Consider the following 20,952-nt stretch of genomic DNA (forward strand, 5'->3'; position numbering starts at 1 on the left):
TCAACTACCGAACGCGAAGCCCTCGCCATTGTATGGGCATGTGCGAAATTCAGAGGCTATATAGAAGGCACTGAAGTGTTATTGGTGTCCGATCACCAACCGTTAAAATGGTTAATAACCATAAAGTCACCAACAGGCCGCCTAGCAAGGTGGGCACTACAAATACAGCAGTATAATTTCAAAATCGACTACACACCAGGGAGAACAAATTCGGTTGCCGATATGTTATCGCGACCACCCTGTAACGAGGAAGAAATTGAAACAAACTGCATTTGTGCTTTGTGTAATAAACCTGATGAGCTGCGAGAAGAACAACTAAAAGACAGCTACTTGAAAAATATAATTCATTCATTAGAAGAAACCAACGAAAATGCCAACTTATGGTACACTCGTGGCTATGTTTTGAACAACGGCGTATTGTATTGTTACGCAAACGAGGATGCAGATGACGCACAGCTCGTCGTACCTGATCACGAGCGCGGAAGTATTTTGAAAACATATCATGATGACAGCACAGCTGGCCACTATGGAGCAGAGCGAACTATAGCACGTATTCTAAGTCGTTACTTCTGGCCAGGAATGCGAGCCGAAATTACAAAGTACGTTAGAAACTGCATTGAATGCCAGCGATACAAAGCAAGCAACATGAAGCCAATTGGATTGCTTCAAACAACAAGTAGCAAACAACGATTCGAAGTCGTTGCCGTAGATTTATTTGGTCCTTTGCCAAAAACGGAAGATGGCTATCAATGGATCCTGATTGCAGAAGATGTCGCTAGTCGTTGGGTAGAATTGTTCCCTTTAAAAGAAGCAACTGCCGAAAATTGCGCAAAAATCTTAATCGAAGAAGTTTTTTTACGATATGGTGTTCCTAGGCGTCTTAAATCTGATATTGGCGTGCAGTTCGTATCCGCAATTAGGCAGCAAATAGTTTACTGCATGGGAATTCACCAAGTTTTTACACCTGTTTATCACCCTGAAAGTAATCCAGTCGAACGCAAAAACAGAGACCTTAAGGCTCAACTAGCGATACTTGTCCAAAATCAACACAATGTGTGGACTATAGGTTTACCGTCCATACGATTTGCAAAGAACTCAGCTAAGTGTCAATCAACCAGCTATACAGCAGCTTATCTCACTTTTGGAAGAGAATTGCGTACATTCGATGACGTAGAGCATGATATACGCACAATAACAGAAAATGAAAATTTTATTCCACAAATTACACCGTATCTGAAAACAATTGCAGAAAATTTTAAAAACGCTCGAGAGGTAGAACAAAAGAGCCAATATCGTAACAAGATGTATACTGACAATCATAGACAACCACAGGCTAAAATCGATATGGGAGACGAAGTATTGGTTACAACTCACGTACTGAGTCAAGCAACGAAGGGTTTCACCTCGAAATTTGTACCAAAACGTGATGGGGCTTATATCGTCAAACGAAAAATCGGTGCAACCTCATACGAAATTGTATCAAAAGCTGATCCAAACGTACCACTTGGGACATATCACGCATCCGCTTTAACATTATACAAAGGTACCAATGCAAACCAAAATCCAACTACAGTCCAACCTATTCGGAAACGAGGAAGAACAAATAAACGTGTGATGGCCGCTACGTTTACTTCACGTTCATCAAAGGGGAGACTGTAGCATAAGTATAATTTAGTAGTATAACTATTTACTTTTAGTAGTATAAATGCTCATTCAGTACTATTAGTGTTCAACGACAACCCTATTAATATAAAAGCACTACAAATCATTCTACAACATATGTTAGTTATGATACACAAAAGCACTACAATATGTTCCACAATATATGTTGGTTACCATACACATATACACAACATTTAAAATTAGAATACACAAGCTCTTAATAGCAATGTAAAAGCTCAGCACCTGTTGCTATAAAAGAAGCACTCTCAAGTGGTCATCTTTCACTTTGCGATTTTCGTCCACTTGAGAGGAAAGCTAAAATACTAACGTATGTGCAATATTAGTTGAACAGTGATAAACTGGTCGCTAATATTGTTCATCATAAATAATTAATATTAACGGTGCTTAGTTGAACAGTGATAAACTGGTCGCTAACATTGTTAAATATAAATAAATAATATTAACAATATCTAGTTGAACAGTGACAAACTGGTCGCTAGAATTGTTAACAATAAATTAATAATATTAACAATATCTAGCTAATAACAATTTTTAACACGTACTATAACCCTACTTTTGTAATCCTTTTTTATTTAAGGTTTTTTTGTGTACTATACTACACTGAACGTACACTCCCACAGCCACATCTAAATAAAAATCATTGTGAACCCAGTTCCTCTACTTTTATTTGGAATAAAATAACTTTTATAATTTAATTTGTCTTTACGACCAGCATACAAATTAGCATAAGAATTATATTGAAGAATTAAATATACCTAGTGCACAAATATTAGCATATACATGCAAACATACCAAAAAATAAAACCTTTGTTTAAGAGTTTTAAGGAAAACTTCAATATTTTTAAGGAAAGTGTATTTTTCAAGAGATGTGTGTGTTCTTAAACATTTATGTTGCATTAACTTGGCAGCACACATAAATGTACATAAATGTACATACATATGTCAAGCGTATATGATATGAAAATCCATACATACATCCATACCATATAAATATAATCCCGAAGTTAAATAACGCAGCGAATGCTATGTATGTACGTATGTGACGCATCATGCCTCACTCAAACTAATTTGCGCGCACAGTTGACGCACTGCATTTGTTGGTAAAAATATTACTTTTGTTTAAACGAGTTGGCTGATATAAGAAAGGAATCAAGTACTTTTTTTGATGCAGGACGAAGGTAAATATTTCAAGGTTTTACTGTAAAGTAGAATTTTCTAAATCCTACTACCCGTTTATGAGCTATAGCTGTGCAAACAAAAATGTTATGATTTTTTACTACATTTTGGCAATGTGACACGCCCCTATAATACATACCTTCAAATTATATTGAAAATATCCATCTCACGTAGCTAAGCTTTCAAATGCAAAAACCCGTTTTAAAATCGGAGCATTCTGAGTGAAGTAATGTGCGTACAATGACATTTAGCGACTTTATTTTATAAGATTTATAGATATAGAAGATAGATATACATATATATCAGAGCACACTTTGGGTATATAATGTTCGGTTGCGCCCGAACTTAGACTTTCTCACTTGTTCTTTTTGTTATTGATGTTAAAGAAAAATTTCAAAATTTACATACGGCGTTGGCTACTAGCAGATGATTATGAATTTCACATCTTCATCAGCTAACTTTTCGATTGCTGGGTTTTGAACTCGAAATTACCTGCATTCATACTAGTGTTATGGCAGATGCCTCTTTCAACTCAGCCATCTCTCAGTATTAAATTTTTGTTGCTATTACTTTTATGCACACATACATACTTCCTCTATGTTTTTAACCTCAATTGTGTGGAATATTTGTGTTTTTAAATTCAATGTTACTGATCATGTTCTGTTGAACGAGCTCAAAGATATTCCACACAATTTGGAATAAAAACACAGAGCTGATATGTACCAGCGTATCAAAGGAATAGCATTAAAAAGACAGTACTTAGAGATAAATGACAAAGCGTGCAGTGGGGCCTTCAAATGGCTGAGTGGCAAGAGGCATCATCTGCCATTACACCAGTTTGAATTCAGGTACTTTCGAGCTCAAAACTCAGCACGCGGAAAGCTAGCTGATGAAGAAGTGAAATTCAGAAACATGTCCTAGTAACCATCGCGCTGTGCTAAGTCTTATTTTAACTTTATTATTATTTTTTTTTATGCTTTCCAGAAATTCCAGCAAGCCATCAAACCCAAAACGAATTGGGGTCCTGCCTCTACCGAGAAGCTAGAAAAGTATATTCTTTTTATGAAAAATGGCCAAAGCTACAATTACGAAGATAGTTGGACAACTCGCATTTATGAGAACATTTTTGGTTAATATTTAATCGAAAATTATATAAGTTCTTAGGACCTAGTTTAAAATAACGAGATTATCTTGATTGTTGTACTTAACTCACAAACGTTAAAACTAGATTTCCCATATAATCTGTAATTACGAACAATTTTTATTTATTTTTTTTTTTTTTTCAAAGAAAAAGGTCCACCTCAGAGTATAATCTCTAATTGGAACCCCAAAATAAAAGAGAAAAGTGAAAATTTTTACAGAAAATGATTTATTTCCCAGCGATGGAACTTATGTAAACGCGTAGATTATTATATATTGACAATTTATTAGTAGATTAAGGCATGTGTAAACGTGGTCTAAGAGTGTCTTACCTTTTTAAACAAATCCACAATGATGTTTTTGTTATTTGCTTTTAAGATAATTGAATGTAAGAATCACAATTTTAGTTTATAATTTATTTTTAATATTTTCATTACGGTTTTTAGTTTAATTACTTATAATACAATTTTTAATGTTTTTTTTACTGTTAATTAAAGAAAGTATTTAGCTGCTATTTGTATTAAAATACATTATTTTAATAAGTTCTTATAGAATTTTTTTTATTGTGTACATCATTATAATTTGATATGCACTTAATTTTTATAAGTACTCTATAGAGACGCATTCGAAAGTAGCAGAAAGGGAAAAATGTGTATGCTACTTTTTGCAGAAATCGGATGTCGGACTGTCATATTTCAAACAAGCGCCTACAATTTCTTTCCTTTTTAGTTATAAATGGTATTAATTTGTTTTTTACAAAGCAGCTGATTCATATATTATGTGGGACGAAAGTACTTATTTTACTATTGTACTATTTTGGTATTTTTTTCAATTATACGCAACTCAGTTCTTTAACTTATTCTAGAAATTGAGATAGTATAAATCATAATGCAATAAAACCAGACAGGTGCAGTCAGTAGTACAAAAAAAAATGGCCCTCATAATCAGGCTATGAATTTTTAAGTAGTAGGGAGAGAAAATTGTTGTTACTATTTCCCTACTTTTTTACCACTTTATTAATGCAATGTGCGGAAAAAGTCAAGTTCGGTATAAATCCACATTTGAAAGGTGAAATCTACAGAGAATTAAAATTAAAAAACAGGAAATGGAGAAGGGAAAGTAGGGAACGTTGGAGGGAAGTCGGAAAAATAAAGGAAGCAAGAGGAAGAGGGAGAGTTAGAGTGACAGTAAAAGTAAGAATATGGGTAATGGTTCGAGAAAATTATGTATATTCGAACGAGCTCAGAAGGACGCATGGAGAACCACAAAGAAATAATGAAAAGAAAAATAAATAACACCTGGACGACTATGAGATATACTGGAAAATTAACCTATAAATTGGCAAACTTTAAAAAAAAAATACAACATTAACACAGCGTTCAAAACATTGAACAGTCTAGGGCGAAAACTAAGAACTAATACCAACTCAGAGGCTCCATTTAACAGCCACGGCGTTTACAAGCTTACCTGCGAACGCCAACACAGTTACATAGGACCAATAGGACGGCAAATAAGAACGAGGTTCAGAAAACACATTAGAGATTACAACAAAAAAACATCGAATCCAAACATTATAGGGTCTAATTTCGCGAATCACATGGTCGAAAATAAATGTTCCCCAGCAAACAGCAAGAAAACAGTTAGGGTCCTTCACATACAAGCAAAATGCCGAGGTCTCAAAGTACAAGAAAATATGGAAATCTACAAATAGAAAACATTTGACGGTAGAATAATAAACGAACAGATAAATACAATTTCTGACAAAATATTTGAGCCATTCTAACTTGTTACAAGAAGCAAAGTTATCACACAGGTACAACAGACAAACACAAAACAATAAAAGTACCAAAGTAATAAACTCACAAAGAAGGTTGAACGATTAGAATTACTGGCTTTTACCTGCCTCAGCCAGCCACACAAATCGATCAGTAAAAACCACGCTCGGTTCTGTATGAACACACAGCACATACGCATAACTAAATGTACATAAGCATCAATTCTGACAATACCTGCTCATGTACCTACGAACTATAAATACAGGACAAACGACAACAACAGATCAGAACGAAAATCGACACTGATGATGGCACAACGCCAAGCCCGGTTTGTCTCGAAACCGAATTTGACAAGGGATGACGGAAAATCGTTCCAATATACATCATTTATCTGCCCTGTCGGAAAATCAACAAAACAAGTCGGTTTGAGAAAAAGTAAGAATAAGAGCTTAACACCAAGATTAAGGATAATATTAGGATAGGATTAAGAGTAATAGTGAGAGATGTGTGATATTCTACGAATCGACCTTCGCGAAGGCACACAAATTCTCGGCTAAGCAGATGGCTATATCTTCGTATCAGTGGCCAAAAAACAAGATCTGCTGCAAGCATTATGCAATGACGTCATAGGAAGAATAAAGCAATAGCTGGCGAATATGGGGCTGAACATGGCATATTTATTAGTTAACATTGTAACTTTAAGCTACCAATGCAAGGAAGTTTCAAAAATAACTGGAACCCTAGTGCGAATAATGCACAACATCGGCAGGCGAAGCGAAGCTACCCGTCAGCCATTTTCCAACGTAATCAGCTCGATAATATTATACGCAGCACCAGTATGGCATATAATCTGCTTTTACACCATCGCAAACCAACGTAAGCAATCTACGTGCATGATGAGATAATCGAGCTAGGGTGGCAGCAAAAAAGGACGAGGCCTTGCTTTAGGAGGTCGGTCACTCCCGCTTACTACACTTAAGGGCTCATCGCGTTTTGCAGCATATGTTCGCCATCTGCAAGCAGGCAACTGCAAGATGCAGGACAATATGCCTTGCTAGGAGTGAAGCACCAGACCTACACATCCATATGAGTCCCTGCGCCATCAGGATATGCGGTTGACGGGAGTGAAGTTACAATAAACTAGAAAACAGATAGTACACTCGCTAAAAGCCGACGTGACTTTAAGAACATGTTTTTCAATTTAAGAGCCTGAGTGGGCCAGCAGGACGGCTTTTGATCCTAAAGTCGCGAAATTCAGCCTGTATGATGTACTTTTCTAGTTGCGATTGATTGACTTCGGAACAGAACATCTGTTTAACAGTCCAACCGGCTCTTAAAATTCTCGAACCGACAATGTTACTAAGCAGTGAGGGCATATGACGCACTTAATACTTACCGATAGTGATAAAGAGGGGCTTAGGATGATGCTTGCTACGATAAGTCCACGAAAACTTTAATAGAAAATCTGCGAGGTATAGAGGAAAGTTTTACGATTGGGTCAATATAGTACCGGAATGGAAGCTATGAACAAAATCGTATGCTTATTGATATAGATGTCGCAGAAGATGACGAGCCCACCAAGGCGGTTAAGAGCCAATTAGTGATGATGATTACATATATTTAGCGATGCCGCAAAAAACTTGAGCTCATCTCTCTTTTTGCACCTAATAAGAAGCAGTTATCGGTAAGCGTTTGATCACCGTGAAATGACAATTGATATATACAACCGACTACTTAGTTCCCTACCTGTGCTTGGATAGGTGTGTTTGAGCCACAATAGAGGTGGAAGGCAGGCGAGGCGATACACTTGTACATTGATGTTTCGAAACTAATGTAAGAGGTCGGATCAGAAAACTTTCATTGGACTTGGAAAAAAGTTTCATTTGATTTAAAAAAAATTTATTTGAAATGATGTGGCTTGAAAGACTCATTTGAAAAGAAAAAAGTTTCATTTGATTTGAAATAAGTTTCACGTGACTTGAAACAAAGTTTATTTGCAACGAAAAAAGTTTGAATTAAGCGGGGATTGCCCTAATTGATTTTAAATGTATGAAAACATTTGATTGAATCAATTTTTTAAATTAATTTATTCAATAATTTGGGAAAAATTTAAACAACGTGACATCAGGACGGACAAGGCGACAACTATTTCGATTATACCTTGTAAATCTCTGCAAAGCCTTTTCTCCCTGGAGTGGGATTTAAACTCGCACTCCTACCATGGTTGAAGTGTTACAAACGCATTAGACGACATTGGTTAATTCTTTATATATATAGAACAAAAACAATAAAACACCAGTTTCTTTAAAACCTGCCAACAACAAAAAGCATATTTTGGCGAATATGTTACTAAATAAACACAACAACAAAAACAGCAAGCACCCACACTTATGTACATGTACACATTAGGGCAAGCAGCCACATTTATATATAAGGCAACGAAGAATTTTCCATACATAATACCATCAGCTAAGAGTAGAAGTTGTTACTCACACATACACACGCATATGACTAGAAGAAAAGCATAAACTACAGATATACACGTACATATGGGGTATTCCATGCCATTTCGACCAATTTTGAACCCGACCCTTTAGAATTGGCTGGAAGTTTTTCTTCTTTTTCTAGCTTACGAAAGACGTTTTTCAGAAGTTTTTCAAATTTTTTCATCCTACTCAAAAAAAGTTATGAATTTAAAAAAAAAACACCGTTTTTGTTTTCAAAATGCTATAACTTTTTCAAAAATTGACCGTTTGGGATCTTTTTTGTTTTAAAAATTTGTTTTTAAATGTACTTTTAGGAAAAAATTACAAACAATTTTTAAAGTTTTTTTTTTATCTTCTGATTATTTTCGGCCTTAGATTTATAAATTTTAAATATTTAACGAGCTCGAGGCCATATACATATATATTCAGATTAAAACCAGTATAGATTTTATATATATGTATATATATATAATTTTATTTAGTCGATATTTCGACCTCAATCTGAGGTCATTCTCAAGACAGTAAAAAACAAACATGAAACATTAAAATCATAAAACATATAAAAACCTATTTATACAAGAATATACAAGAAGGCAATAGAACCGAAAAAAAGGGCGAAATTCGAAAAATCTCGAAAAACTGAAAAATTACAACAAAAAACTTTAAACATTTTTTTTAATTTTTTCAGAAAAGTACATTTAAAAACAAATTTAAAAAAAAAAAAAATCCCAAACGGTCAATTTTTGAAAAAGTTATAGCATTTTGAAAACAAAAACGGTGTCTTTTTTAAAATTCATAACTTTTTTTCAGTTGGATGAAAAAACTTGAAAATTTCTGGAAAACGTCTTTCGTAAGCTACAAAAAGAAGAAAAACTTTCAGCCAATTCTAAAGGGGTCGGGTTCAAAATTGGTCGAAATGGGATGGAATACCCCATATATAGCTTAATAACCAAGTATGAGATGCAACTGCTCTAGAAGACATGTTCGTGAAAAGACTAGACCTTGGGAGAAATGGGCGAAGGAGGTAACCGAGAGTATAAAAGCAGCGCAAGCTGAGGAATCAGTAATCGGTTTGATTTAAACATGCTAGTAGTGAAGTATAATTGTGAAGTACTACTCCCAAAGTAGTCTAAATAAATACCATTTTGTAATACTGAATATTGGAGTTATTTATTCGACAGCTGTCGCCTTGTACGTCCTGGTATCACGTTGTTTAATGTTTTCGAAAATTATTAAATAAAAGTTTTATTTGATTCGAAAAAATTTTCATTTGCGCTGAAACAGCTATATATAATTGAAATTAATAGTTTAGATCACCGTACACCGTTATTAATTAAATTAATTACGAAGGCTATGTGAATGCTCTATAAAGTGTATCAAAATCAACGCTTGGCAGGACTCATTTCTTTTCGGCGGCGGTAATAGCAAGCATATAAGAGCTGCGAAAGTTAAGATAATGATAAATTTATATTTGTAAAATTTTTTCTTTATTTCATAATTGCGGAGCTAATTCGAAAGAATAATTATTTTTACAAACATTGTTGAATATTTTTTTTTGTTTTTTACGTTTGTATGTACGTATAGCGTTTCTTAATTTGTTTTATGCCTTAGTTTAGTTTAGCACGTTAGTGTTCTTAATTTCTATACATTAAGTAGATGGATTGGAAAACTATTTAAACTTGTCATAAGCTATTTTTAATTTTACTTCAAAAATTCTTAATTTATAAATTTTTTTTTTTTTGTAATTTTTAACAGCAGCTTAGTGTTTTTTTCTCTGAGTGTGTGCTTGAAATTTCGCATAATTGATTTTTGTTTAATTTATCACAGCATTTTTGTTTGTTTGTTAAGATATTGCTATTTAATTTCTTGATTCCTTAAATGTTTACTACGTATTTTAATTTATCAGTTTTGATCACAAATTTTAAAAAGATAAATATATTTTTTTTTTATTAAAGCTAAAATGCTTAGAATATAATCATTCCGAGCTCATATTTTTTATACTTGACGATTTCTTAAAATTTTTTTATTCAGAAGCATAAATACTCATCAATTAATTTGTCAATCTTCAAGTTCTCTGAGTTAAATTTTCGACCGCACTGCATACCACAGTCACCTTTCCTAATCTTTTAGGTCCTCTTTCGACAACTTCTATAGTCCAATTAAGCTCATCGATCTCTTTAATACCGCATATATGGTTCCTTATAGCGTTTTCTGAAGCTCCATGGAAGACCCATAATAAAATCTGCACCTCTTTAACACGCTTATGTTATCTTCACTTGTTTGTAACTCTCCAGACTAGGCGCGCAAAGGAGAGTTAGACCCATCCTGGTTCAAGCATTATGTAATGACGAATAGGTAGAATAAAGGAATGGCTGGCCAATACGGGATTGGAGTTGGCTAGCCAAAAGACAGAAGTGCTATTAGTAAGCTCCAAAAGGTCGACGAACGAGTTAGTCTTAACTGTTGGGTATCACCAAATCACCTCAAAGCATTTTCTAAAATACATAGGAGTGCACGTTGACTCTAAGTAAGTTAACTTTCAAAAAGCACTTCAGAGCGGTGGGAGAAAAGTACCAAAGTGAATGGAGCACTTATGCGAATAATGCCTAACATTGATGGTCCGAGCAAAGCTACCAGTCAGCTATTGTCCCCAGTAACCAGCTCATAATATACTATACCAGCGTAGTACGGATCTAAACGGACCCATCAAAAAGATATATTAGCAGCATACCGACTTGCAGCTATAAGAATAGCAACTGCTTATCGGACGGTGTCCGACGACGCGATCCTGGTTCTAACCTTGAAAATCCCAATGAACTTACTGGCCGTTCTGTATAACACTAATATCAAGCGACCATCTGAAGACGCCAAGAAAAGTATAAGGATACAAACAATATCTAAGTCAGAAGAACGGTGAAAGGCCTCGAGTAAAGGCCGTTGGATCTTCACGTTAGTTTGGGACGTAGCTCAATGGAATGAGCGGAAGCACGGAGAACTGAATGACCCCGAAGGTTTAATGTGGTCATATTAATCGTTCCCGAGATGGTCGGGCTAGTACCTTTATGGTGCTTTGTACCCGGAACGTACCGGATCTGTATCCGGCAAAGGACGATCAACATCGATAATCACAATCACACTACCTTCGAGGAGTGTCTTTATCATTAATACAACAACAACAACAGTACTTGGTACTCATGGAAAGTTCGGTGCTGATCTCAGAAACCCATTTCATGTTTACTGGCAGAAATAATCGATTTCGTAATAACTTAAATGCCTGCAGTGTTTGTGTTTATTTATTTGTTATTTTGTTGAAAAATCGAATAAAGTATTTGGCTAAAGCTTTCAGAGATTGTATTGAAATCACGTACATACACACACAACGATGCGAGTGTTTGTGTGTGTGTGTGTGTGTGGGATGCTGCGATTTGCTTAAGCAGATATAAAAAATCTCATAAAGTTTCGTGTACTAAATTTTTATTTTGAATTTACTTGTATATGTATTTTTTTTTTAAATCTATTATAATTATTTAGAATACAAAAAATATATGTATTTTTATTTTCATATTTATATAGTACGTAAATTTTTCTAATTTATCATATGTCTCGAGTTCTTGCCAAATACATACACAAATTTACATACTTACATACATACATATCTACTTAACTCAAAATTGCACCAATATTATTGCCATCGCTTTTCATTCTACTTAATAGCTGATTGTTTAAAACGGCGTTTGCTAAGCATTTTTGTTTTTTAAATATTTTTTTTTTTCTTATTTTTTTTTGTTCATTATTTTCAATTATGACTAAAGTTTTAGTGATGCTTACTCGCATTGCAATTTTTTTATTATTATAAAACATTTTTTTCAAAATTTGATATTTTCTAGTTAAGTGCGCATAATTTCTTTTTCTACAATTTCTTGTTTTATAAATAAATAATATTTTGTTTATCAACGAGTCTACCACTTCTTGCTGTTCGCTTATTTCCTCTTAATTTTTTTATTTTTTTATTTTATTTAAATTTTCTTATTTTCTTTGCTAAAAATTTCTACAATTTTTTTTAGTGCTCTTACTAATTTTTCGAATTTTTATTGCTTCTCATTATTTCACTTGAGTTTTTTTTGGCCAACTTAGGTTCGGTTTTTCAGTACAAGTTCAACTCAGTTGGACAGTTAAACTACGCTTAAACTTATTCTGCAGTTTTTCAGAGAGAATTTTTTATAAAGCAAAAACTTCTATTATTTAAGTTGAAAAAATTTAATTTCCAACTTGTGGTTCTCTAACTGGACTCAAATGTAAGATTCCATGCTACAGTATTTCCAAGAAAATAAAACAAAATATGTATAATTTATTTTTGATTAATTACGCTTCATTATTGCTATCAACCAGGTGTTTATTTTTCACAATAAAAAGCTGCTGCTTTTGGCGGTACCACCTTAGAGATTGTTTTTCAACTCCACCTCAAACCGATATCCAATGTAGGATATCAACTGGAGAAATATGTTGGATATTCATTTGAGAATTGTACATTTCCCAAAAGCTCTCAAAGGTTGGAAAATATTTGATAATGATAATCAACTCTCGAACTCTAAATTTTACAAAATTTCTCAAAGGTTGGATAGTGATTGGATAATGAAGTTGGATATCAACTGGAGAACTATCTGGCTTAAGAATAATTAAATAATGAGTTTGGATATCCGGAACTAGATATATATTTGTTCCATGTTTGTTGGGTAAACAAAATCCAGCTGTTGCCGTATCTACAAATTATCTAGATAATAAAAAAGCCAATGTTGCCGCACAAAAAAGCAAACCGCAAAGGCGCCCTTAAACTGTGAAACTGAAAAACTGCTCAGCAGTTTAACTGGAGTTTAAATTTGACTAGAGTTTAAGCAAACTTAGTTTAAGCTTACCTTAACCAACTACTGAAAAACCGAGCCTTAATACGCTGCTTTAATTATTTTGCTGAAATTTTGTGCTTGCGGTTGTTTTGTGTTATTCTTTAAAATATTCCTAGAACACTTGTATTGGCTTGTAAAGTCCTGTATAGCCGCAAAGGCGCGCTCTCAATGCAGGAATCAAAAAGGCAGCTGAGGAGATATCCTTGAGCAATTCGGCACATTCGCACACTAACAAATACATTTTATCACCTCGTTGTGATGTACTTTTATGTAATGCAATACGACGTAGGCCAGCGGCGCGAGGTAAGTAACTGTTGGTGTGAGTAAGGAATGAGGAAGTAAACGAGAATTTAATATTTTTGTTAAATTTAGCAAATTTTTTTACATAAAAGTAAGATTTTTTATTATTGGAAAGGTTAGGTTAGGTTCAAGTGTCTGCCGTACGCGTCGGAGCGGCACACGCAGTCCTCTATACGCCCATTGTGAAACCACACGGATTAGTTCCTACTCTCCTAAACAAACCCGTTTCGTTGAGTTTGTGAAACCAAAGATTATCGAAAAGTAAAGATGTTGCAGGCGCAAACTTCGGTGGAAAGCAGCGGAGCGTAACAAATTCTAGTAGGTCACTTTCACCACACCAAAAACTTTAACACAATTTTTAAAATAATTTAAGCACAGAAATACACTGATTAGAGTTAAAGTTACAATTCTGAACACATGAGCTGAATAAAAAGTGTACAAATACAAATATCCTTTCCGCATGCGGTCCAATACAAACGTGACCAGTAAGAAGCCCCACAACTAAGGAAAGAGCCCTCTAACGGAGGGTGAAAAGCTCACGCGATCTCTTCTCATTCCATTCCGGCCGTGTGACATCTATCATGGTGCTACTTTATTTTGAGCTTGCAGGTGGAGAGCGGCATGCCCAACCTCTTCCAGGTTGGCGAAAGTGGAAGGGAGGTACCCTTTATTGCAAGCTCAACCGCCATCTCATTATCTGATATGCCCCGGAACCCACACCAGATGCAGAGTAAACTGTTCAGCCATCACGTTAAGTGATCTGCGACAGCCTGCTACAGTTTCAGAATTAGTTGTGACAGAGTTAAGGGCTTTCAGCGCTGCTTGACTGTCAGAGAAAATATAAATGTGCTTCTGTGAGACTGCCTTCTGCCTAAGGCAGTCCACAGCGTCTTGTATAGCCACAAGCTCGGCCTGAAATACGCTACAGTGATCCGGAAGGCGGAACGATCTTTGTATGTCCAATCGTTCCGAATATACATCCCTTCGACCATGTTATCCAGTTTGGAACCATCTTTGTAGATTTGAATGGGTCATTCTGGGATTGATATCTCGTATCCCTTGTTAAAGTTGGTAGGTAGTTTGCAGAAATCTCTCCATTCTGGTATGCAGAATAAGTCCAGAATATCAGTATGGTGGTCAGTTTCCTGAGCCTAATTGCTGCGCATGCCGCATATTTTATTTTTTAATAGGTTCAGATTGGAAAGTATTGTGCCTAAAATTTGCAACAGCGGTTAAGATCGAAAAAATTAAAGCATGATCGGTGTTAAATGAGGCACGATTTTACCAAGAGCAATCAACATAGAATGGAGAAGGTGCAAACAGCCAGGCCGCCTTAAAGACACTAAAAGCCATCGTGATGAAGTCGCATATCGGGCGGTAGTGTCGAGCCGCGTTGATGTTCATAAAGCAGCTCAATATCTCTCTTTGCTGGGTCCTTGGCACAGCGTTATTGAAGGGAAGGAATTAGCGCAATACATACCAGGAAAGGTTCCGAAATGGACATAGCTGTTGCAAAACCAAAAGTAATCTATGTTTCCTTAGTTTGGTGGTCGAAGACCAAGCAAAGAACCGCAATAACAAAATAAGCAAACTGCCTCGACTAGCTTGTATTTGCATAACAGTTGCATTGAGAATGTGCCCTGCTGATTCTCATAGTGCCTTGGTGGGAATAATACCTCACTCCCCTATTCTAATAGAGCAAAAGGCAACACTTGCTGCACTTAGACTTCAAAATATCTTTGATAGGGCATATGCAAGTACGCTCAGAATTTCACGGAATTTTTGTATCCATTGTAGATAGAACTCTTTGGGAAACAGAAAATCAATATACTGACCCTGACTCAGAGGTATAGTTCACTGATGGATCAAATATTTATGCCGTAAAAACGGGAGCTGCCATCTATGGACCAAACTTCAAGAAATCGATACCAGTGGGATGCCGATGGCCGACTATTTTCCAGGCAGAAATTCATGCAATAGAAGTTTGCGGTAGAAACGTCTTTGAAGAGGCTTATAATCGAGTATCCTCACTATACAGAATGATAAGATGACCACGAAATGTTCGGAAATGGGCATAAGCAAGGTGGACAAGCCAATGAAATCAACGCACGAGATTAGAGCAACGGATTGGCTGTTGACCAACCGGGTTGATTTTAAGATCTGAAGGTTCTCAAGGCCATGTTTTGCTAGTAAAAGAACTAGCTAATCAAATCTGCCAGGAGTGAGCTTTCGACCGGTGTCATCACTGGTCATTGCGCAATTGCACCAATGCTCCGCCACCACATGCCATCAAGCTCCCCTGCAGAAGCTGGCAGTATGAGGATGAAGAGGAGTAGCTTTATCGCTTTCTCTGCCGGTGTCCAGGACTGCAAACAACATCTCTGGTAGCACGGTTTTTCAATAGCCTGGCAGAGGTTGTCTATCTAATCGATCACAAAAGGATAAATTAGCCATTGATAGTTTATTCGTGCTCTGCTGTTATAGAGCCCATATGTTTTTAAACAAAGAGAGTATTAAAATACTTTATTCTTGAAATTTTGACAATAGAAGTTGAATAGAATGCTTCTATGTAGGCAGCGTCTTTTCTTTCGGTCGCAACGCGACATTTTTCATTATTACAGTTTTTTTTCGTTGGTCGCCGGGAGCCAATTTTTTCCTCGGCAACAGTACGAAGTGCTTTGGATATATGCTCGCACTGCTCTTGCATTCCATCGGGTTGAGTTGTGCTCTCAGAGAGAAGATGTGAGAGTTGAGTTGCGAAATCATTGGCAGTCTGTTGCGATTGCAGCCTTTCGACGTCTAGATTTCCTTGTAGTTTTTGTTCTCTGGTTTTAGCCCGGCAGAGGTGGGAACGTATTTTGGCTGCAACGAGATAATGGTCCGAGTCGATGTTAGGTCCTCAGATCGTGCACACATCTAAAACACTGGAGGCGTGCCGTCCGTCTATCACAACGTGATCGATATGATTGCGAGTATTTCGATCGGGGGAAAGCCATGTAGCTTGATGTATCTGTTTATGCATAAACCTCATGCTGGATATGACTATGTTTCGAGCACCCGCAATTTCAATCAGCCTCAGTCCATTATGAGAAGTTTCGTTTTGTGGGCTGAACTTTCCGTTAAAAACAGCTTCTTTGCCCACCCTGGCGTTAAAGTCGGCACGACTTTTATATCATGGTTGGGACAGCGCTCGTATGTGCGTTCTAATCTTTCATAGAAAGCGTCTTTCAACTCACCGTATTTCTCCTCTGTCGGTGCATGGGCGAAGATGAATGATATATTAAAAAAAAATTTTATTTTATTCGGATAGCGGCGAGACGTTCGTCCAAGGGCGTGACCGCCAATACTTGGCGACAAAGTCTCTCTCCCACCACGAATCCGATGCTCAAACTGCGCTTATTTGTATGGTCACTCCAATAGATGTCACAATTTTTAATCCTCTTTCTTCCTTGCTTCGTCCGATGCATTCCTTGGATGGCGGTGATGTCAGATGTTGCTTTGACGAGGACGTAAATTTAAGTGCCTCTCCCCCCCCCAACGTTCTTTTATTAGCCATATTGAATATATATAAATACTAAATCACATCATTTCACTCACCGATATAACATTCGTGCTCCCGTCCAGTATAACCAATTCTTCTCGAATCGTTCACCATCATCACCTTCGAAAACCTAAGGGAAAGTATTCAATTGAATAAAAAATATATATTAAATATTTCACTTATGTATGTAGGTAGGTATTAATGCATCTTACAACATAAGCAACAAGCTGCGAAAAATGCTGCTCGTACAAAAACAAAATTAATTCCGCTTCTATGGAAGGCAAATCCTTGTAACTGTGAAGCCTTGACAATGCATTAAAAATGCTATCGCATACCTCACAGTAGTAGTCACTTCGTCATGTGTGCCGTTACGAGTAACGTGTAAGTCGTAAGTGCTTTCTAAGTCTTGGATATACATATAAAAAACAATACACCTACATACTTTAAAGCCCCAAGTAACCCAATAAACATTTTTGTTCAAGGGAACTCGAGATGCATTTGAGAACTAAAGTTTGAGAACTTCTCTTCCAATTTGCTCCCTTAAATTTTTCCTACAAATTAACGGGACGTGACCTACATGTTTTATGCCGACTCCGAGCGGCATCTGCAAGTCAGATAAATTTTCGCTGAAAAGCTTTTCTTGGCAAAAATACACTCTGAGTGTTTGCCCAAACACTGCCGAAGGGCGGGCGCGCTTAGAAAAACAGTTTTCTTAATTTTTGATGTGGCAGGGGGAGCACTCGCTTTGTTGGTTGTATTCTCAATTTGAATGTTCCTTAACTAACAACATGGATCGATCTTTTTCAACAATTATGTCGCCTTAATGGTATTTTTAATCCAATTTGATGTAATCGAATATCGTGCGGAGGTGTCGAGCCACGCTGGCGTCCATAAAGCATCTCAATGTCTGCGTTTGCTGGGTACCTGACCACAGTAATGTTGACGATGGTAAATTTTCGGATGAGAGGGCCAGGAAAGGTTTTGAGATGGGCAAAAGCGAGACGAATAACTCCGTGTCAGTACCGCCGGTTTATTTCCTGATAAAAATCAAGGAATATGAGATTAGGGCAACGATATTGCTGTGGACCAACCGGATTTATTGTGAGGCCTCAGGGTTTTATGGTCATGTTTGGATAAGAAAGTAGCTAGCTTTCTTCACAAGCTCAACAAATCCGACAGTGGTGCATACCACCAAGCTCCCCCTGCAGAAACTGTCAGGATGAGAAAAAAGAGGAGCATATTCATTACTTTCTCTGCCGATGTACAGGACTGCAAACAAGACGACTTAAACTTCTTTACGCGCGGCTTTTCGACAGTCTGGTAGAAATTGGGAAGGTGTATCTTTGACTCCCATTCAAGCTCATCAGGCCGTGAAGAACATGTCAAAATTGAACACTGATAAAATATCAAACGCCTTTGATGACAAAGTGCTGCCGTATTCAAATAATGCGCAAGATTCCAAGTCTCATATGAATTTTCTTATTATTTTGTCCCGTGCGCCACCTATCAGGCATTTTTTCTCCTTTTGTTGCATTGTCAAAGTGACCTGATCTAAGTGTAAGATCTCAAGTTTCCACGTTAATTGGAAATTATTTAAAAATGTATCGCAAAAAGACTTAGCTGGCAATCTGTCAGCCTAACTAGAATTTCATGTTTCTTAATATCCCTTCAACATAGCTTTTTGGATACCACAATTAAATTCATTTCAGAAAATAAATGCCTCCTGAGGTATGGGATTTACTAGTAAGCGCGACTTCGGAGCCAGGAGTCGACTTTTCGATGGCTGTTGAAAAGACTCGAGGAGCATCTTAGCATGACTGACCGTCCAGCTGCATCGAAATTTGCAGCTTATCAAGCCGAAAGGGGAGTAAAACGAGGGCGAAGATAGTTTCTTCTTCTGCTACAATGATAAGCAGGCAAAAGGTAAGAAAGGAGGGATCAGAGCTATTCGAAATAGGAAGCTACTCCTACACTCTTCCTCCTGTTAGAAGTATAAGCGCACCAGCAAGCGAGTAGAGCCCAATTCTCTGGTTGCATCAGCTAAACGGGGAAAAGGGAGAAATATTGAGGTGATATCAAGAACTAATATTGGTTTCAAAGATTTGTACTCACAGAAAGCACCGTGTACCTAAACCCAGATTGAACCTTATTTTAAATGTTTCGCAAAATGGGCTCTGCATAAGTGAGGCCACGCAGAGCTTATTTGTTTCTGGTACAGCAGCCAATGTTGAGGGGTTAGCAGCTGTGGCATGACGCCATCGAGGTAAAGTGTATTCACTGAGTAGGGCACTCCGATGGATGTCAGATTCAGAAAGTAAAATGTGATTTGGAGAAAAATTGGTCAGGCCATCTGCAACGCCATTTTTCGTTCAAAACTGGTAAAATTACCAGAAATCCACTGATAATAACATTACTGTTGCAAGGGATGGGAGGTCTGTACTGAGTAGGAACTCCTCCAATAAATTTCAGATTAAGGTGACAAACCGGGTTCGACGCTGAGTAATTTTTAGTGCCATATTTGGTACAAGAATGGAAAAACCCGAAAATCAACGGATACGTTTACTGTTTCGAGTAAAGGACGGTCTGAACTGGGGGCACTCCAATCGATTTCAGGTTGAGAAAGTAAAAAATTTGGTTGAGAAGCAAAACGTATTCGGTGTTAAGCCATCTTCAGTGCAATTTTTCGTACAAAAATGGAAAAAGTCCCCAAAACGTGCCACTTTTTTTATAACAATATGGAATAAATTTCCGAAATCCAATGGCGATTACATTGAAGTTTCAGTAAAGGCCTCCAATGAGGACATTCCTATGGATTTCAAGCTCAAAATGTATAGACGCTTTCGGCGTTGAGCCATCGTCTGTGCTATTTAAAGTACGAAAATGGAAAAACTGGAAATACCTTCAATGTTTCAATCTAAGACATAACTTTACTGAAAACGGACCTTAGTCATCTTTGCATGGAACGAAATAAAACTTGCTTATGTTCTAATATTTTAGTTTACTCTTGATTACATACGAGTAAAAGACCGATTACCCATAATTCGATCTCTATACAAGTATTTTTCGATTAATAATCCAAATGCACTTTCCCGTTCTCAATTATTAAAACAAGTTGGAAATTAAAATTGGAGAAGAGGTTGTGTAGTCGCCTAGTCTCATATGATGAGCCACGCCAAAAAACAAACATTGCATGAATATTTCTCAAACCTTGCGATATTCACAGAACATCAAGCGACATTCCGCAACTCTTCTTGAGTTAAACTTAGTTCTCAACTAAAAATAGAATATAGCTCGGATTCGCAACAGAGATATTCGTAGTATGGGAATGAGAAAAATGCACTTTGAAATTCGCACTCTTCTTAGATTTCAGCTTGAACTCAAGGGTAAAATGTTTACTGGGTTGGTAACATTTTGTGCATTCACACTTACATATATACATACATGCATACCTTAAAAACACTGATTATATAGCCTGTTTCTGGGGTTTGCGATTTCTTAAAGCTTCCACTTTCATTAGGCGCCAATACCAATGGCGGACGGCATATGGCAGCCACTTCGCTGTACAAGTCCAAAGTATGAGCGGCAGTATATCTAAATAAATAATAAAAAAATATAAAATAAAAAACGAAGAAAAAGATAATATTCAATTATGGTTTAGGTATGTACATATATGTAAATATTGTAACGAATTTAGTGCAACTCCGCTTATTTCACACCTTCTACTAACGTTCGTATCGCTAAATTGCTGAATAAATAACTCCAATATTCAATTATGCAAAATGGTCTTTATTAGACTACTTTCAAAATAACACTTCTACTTCTCAACAGATAGCGTGCTTAAATCAAACTGAATGGTCGTGCCTCAGCTGGTACTGCTTTTATACTGTTCGGTTTCCTCGTTGGCATTTTTCTAGGCGTTTCTATTTCTAGAATTTACTAGTTAGTTACCA

At 36.5% G+C, this 20,952-nt stretch overlaps 2 protein-coding genes across 20 annotated transcripts in view; one reads left to right on the forward strand and one right to left on the reverse strand.

The window, feature by feature from the left end:
• The window catches only part of LOC137243843 (sodium-dependent nutrient amino acid transporter 1), a 65,864-nt gene extending 53,933 nt beyond the window's left edge, over positions 1–11,931 (forward strand). For both annotated transcript variants that reach the window (XM_067772032.1, XM_067772033.1), the window contains exon 11: positions 3,844–11,931. In XM_067772032.1, coding sequence (XP_067628133.1) covers positions 3,844–3,993 — 150 coding nt within the window. In that variant the 3' untranslated portion in view covers positions 3,994–11,931. The remainder of the gene's footprint in view (positions 1–3,843) is intronic.
• The window catches only part of LOC137243844 (uncharacterized), a 106,476-nt gene continuing 89,924 nt past the window's right edge, over positions 4,401–20,952 (reverse strand). For all 18 annotated transcript variants that reach the window (XM_067772052.1, XM_067772036.1, XM_067772045.1 and 15 more), the window contains 3 exons: positions 20,452–20,593; positions 17,059–17,132; positions 4,401–13,472 (listed from right to left, as the gene is read on the reverse strand). In XM_067772052.1, the coding sequence (XP_067628153.1) occupies positions 13,274–13,472; positions 17,059–17,132; positions 20,452–20,593 (415 nt within the window). In that variant the 3' untranslated portion in view covers positions 4,401–13,273. The remainder of the gene's footprint in view (positions 13,473–17,058; positions 17,133–20,451; positions 20,594–20,952) is intronic.

The sequence above is a fragment of the Eurosta solidaginis genome, chromosome 3 (assembly GCF_040869045.1).
Source record: "Eurosta solidaginis isolate ZX-2024a chromosome 3, ASM4086904v1, whole genome shotgun sequence".
In the NCBI taxonomy this organism is placed as follows: Eukaryota; Metazoa; Arthropoda; class Insecta; order Diptera; family Tephritidae; genus Eurosta; species Eurosta solidaginis.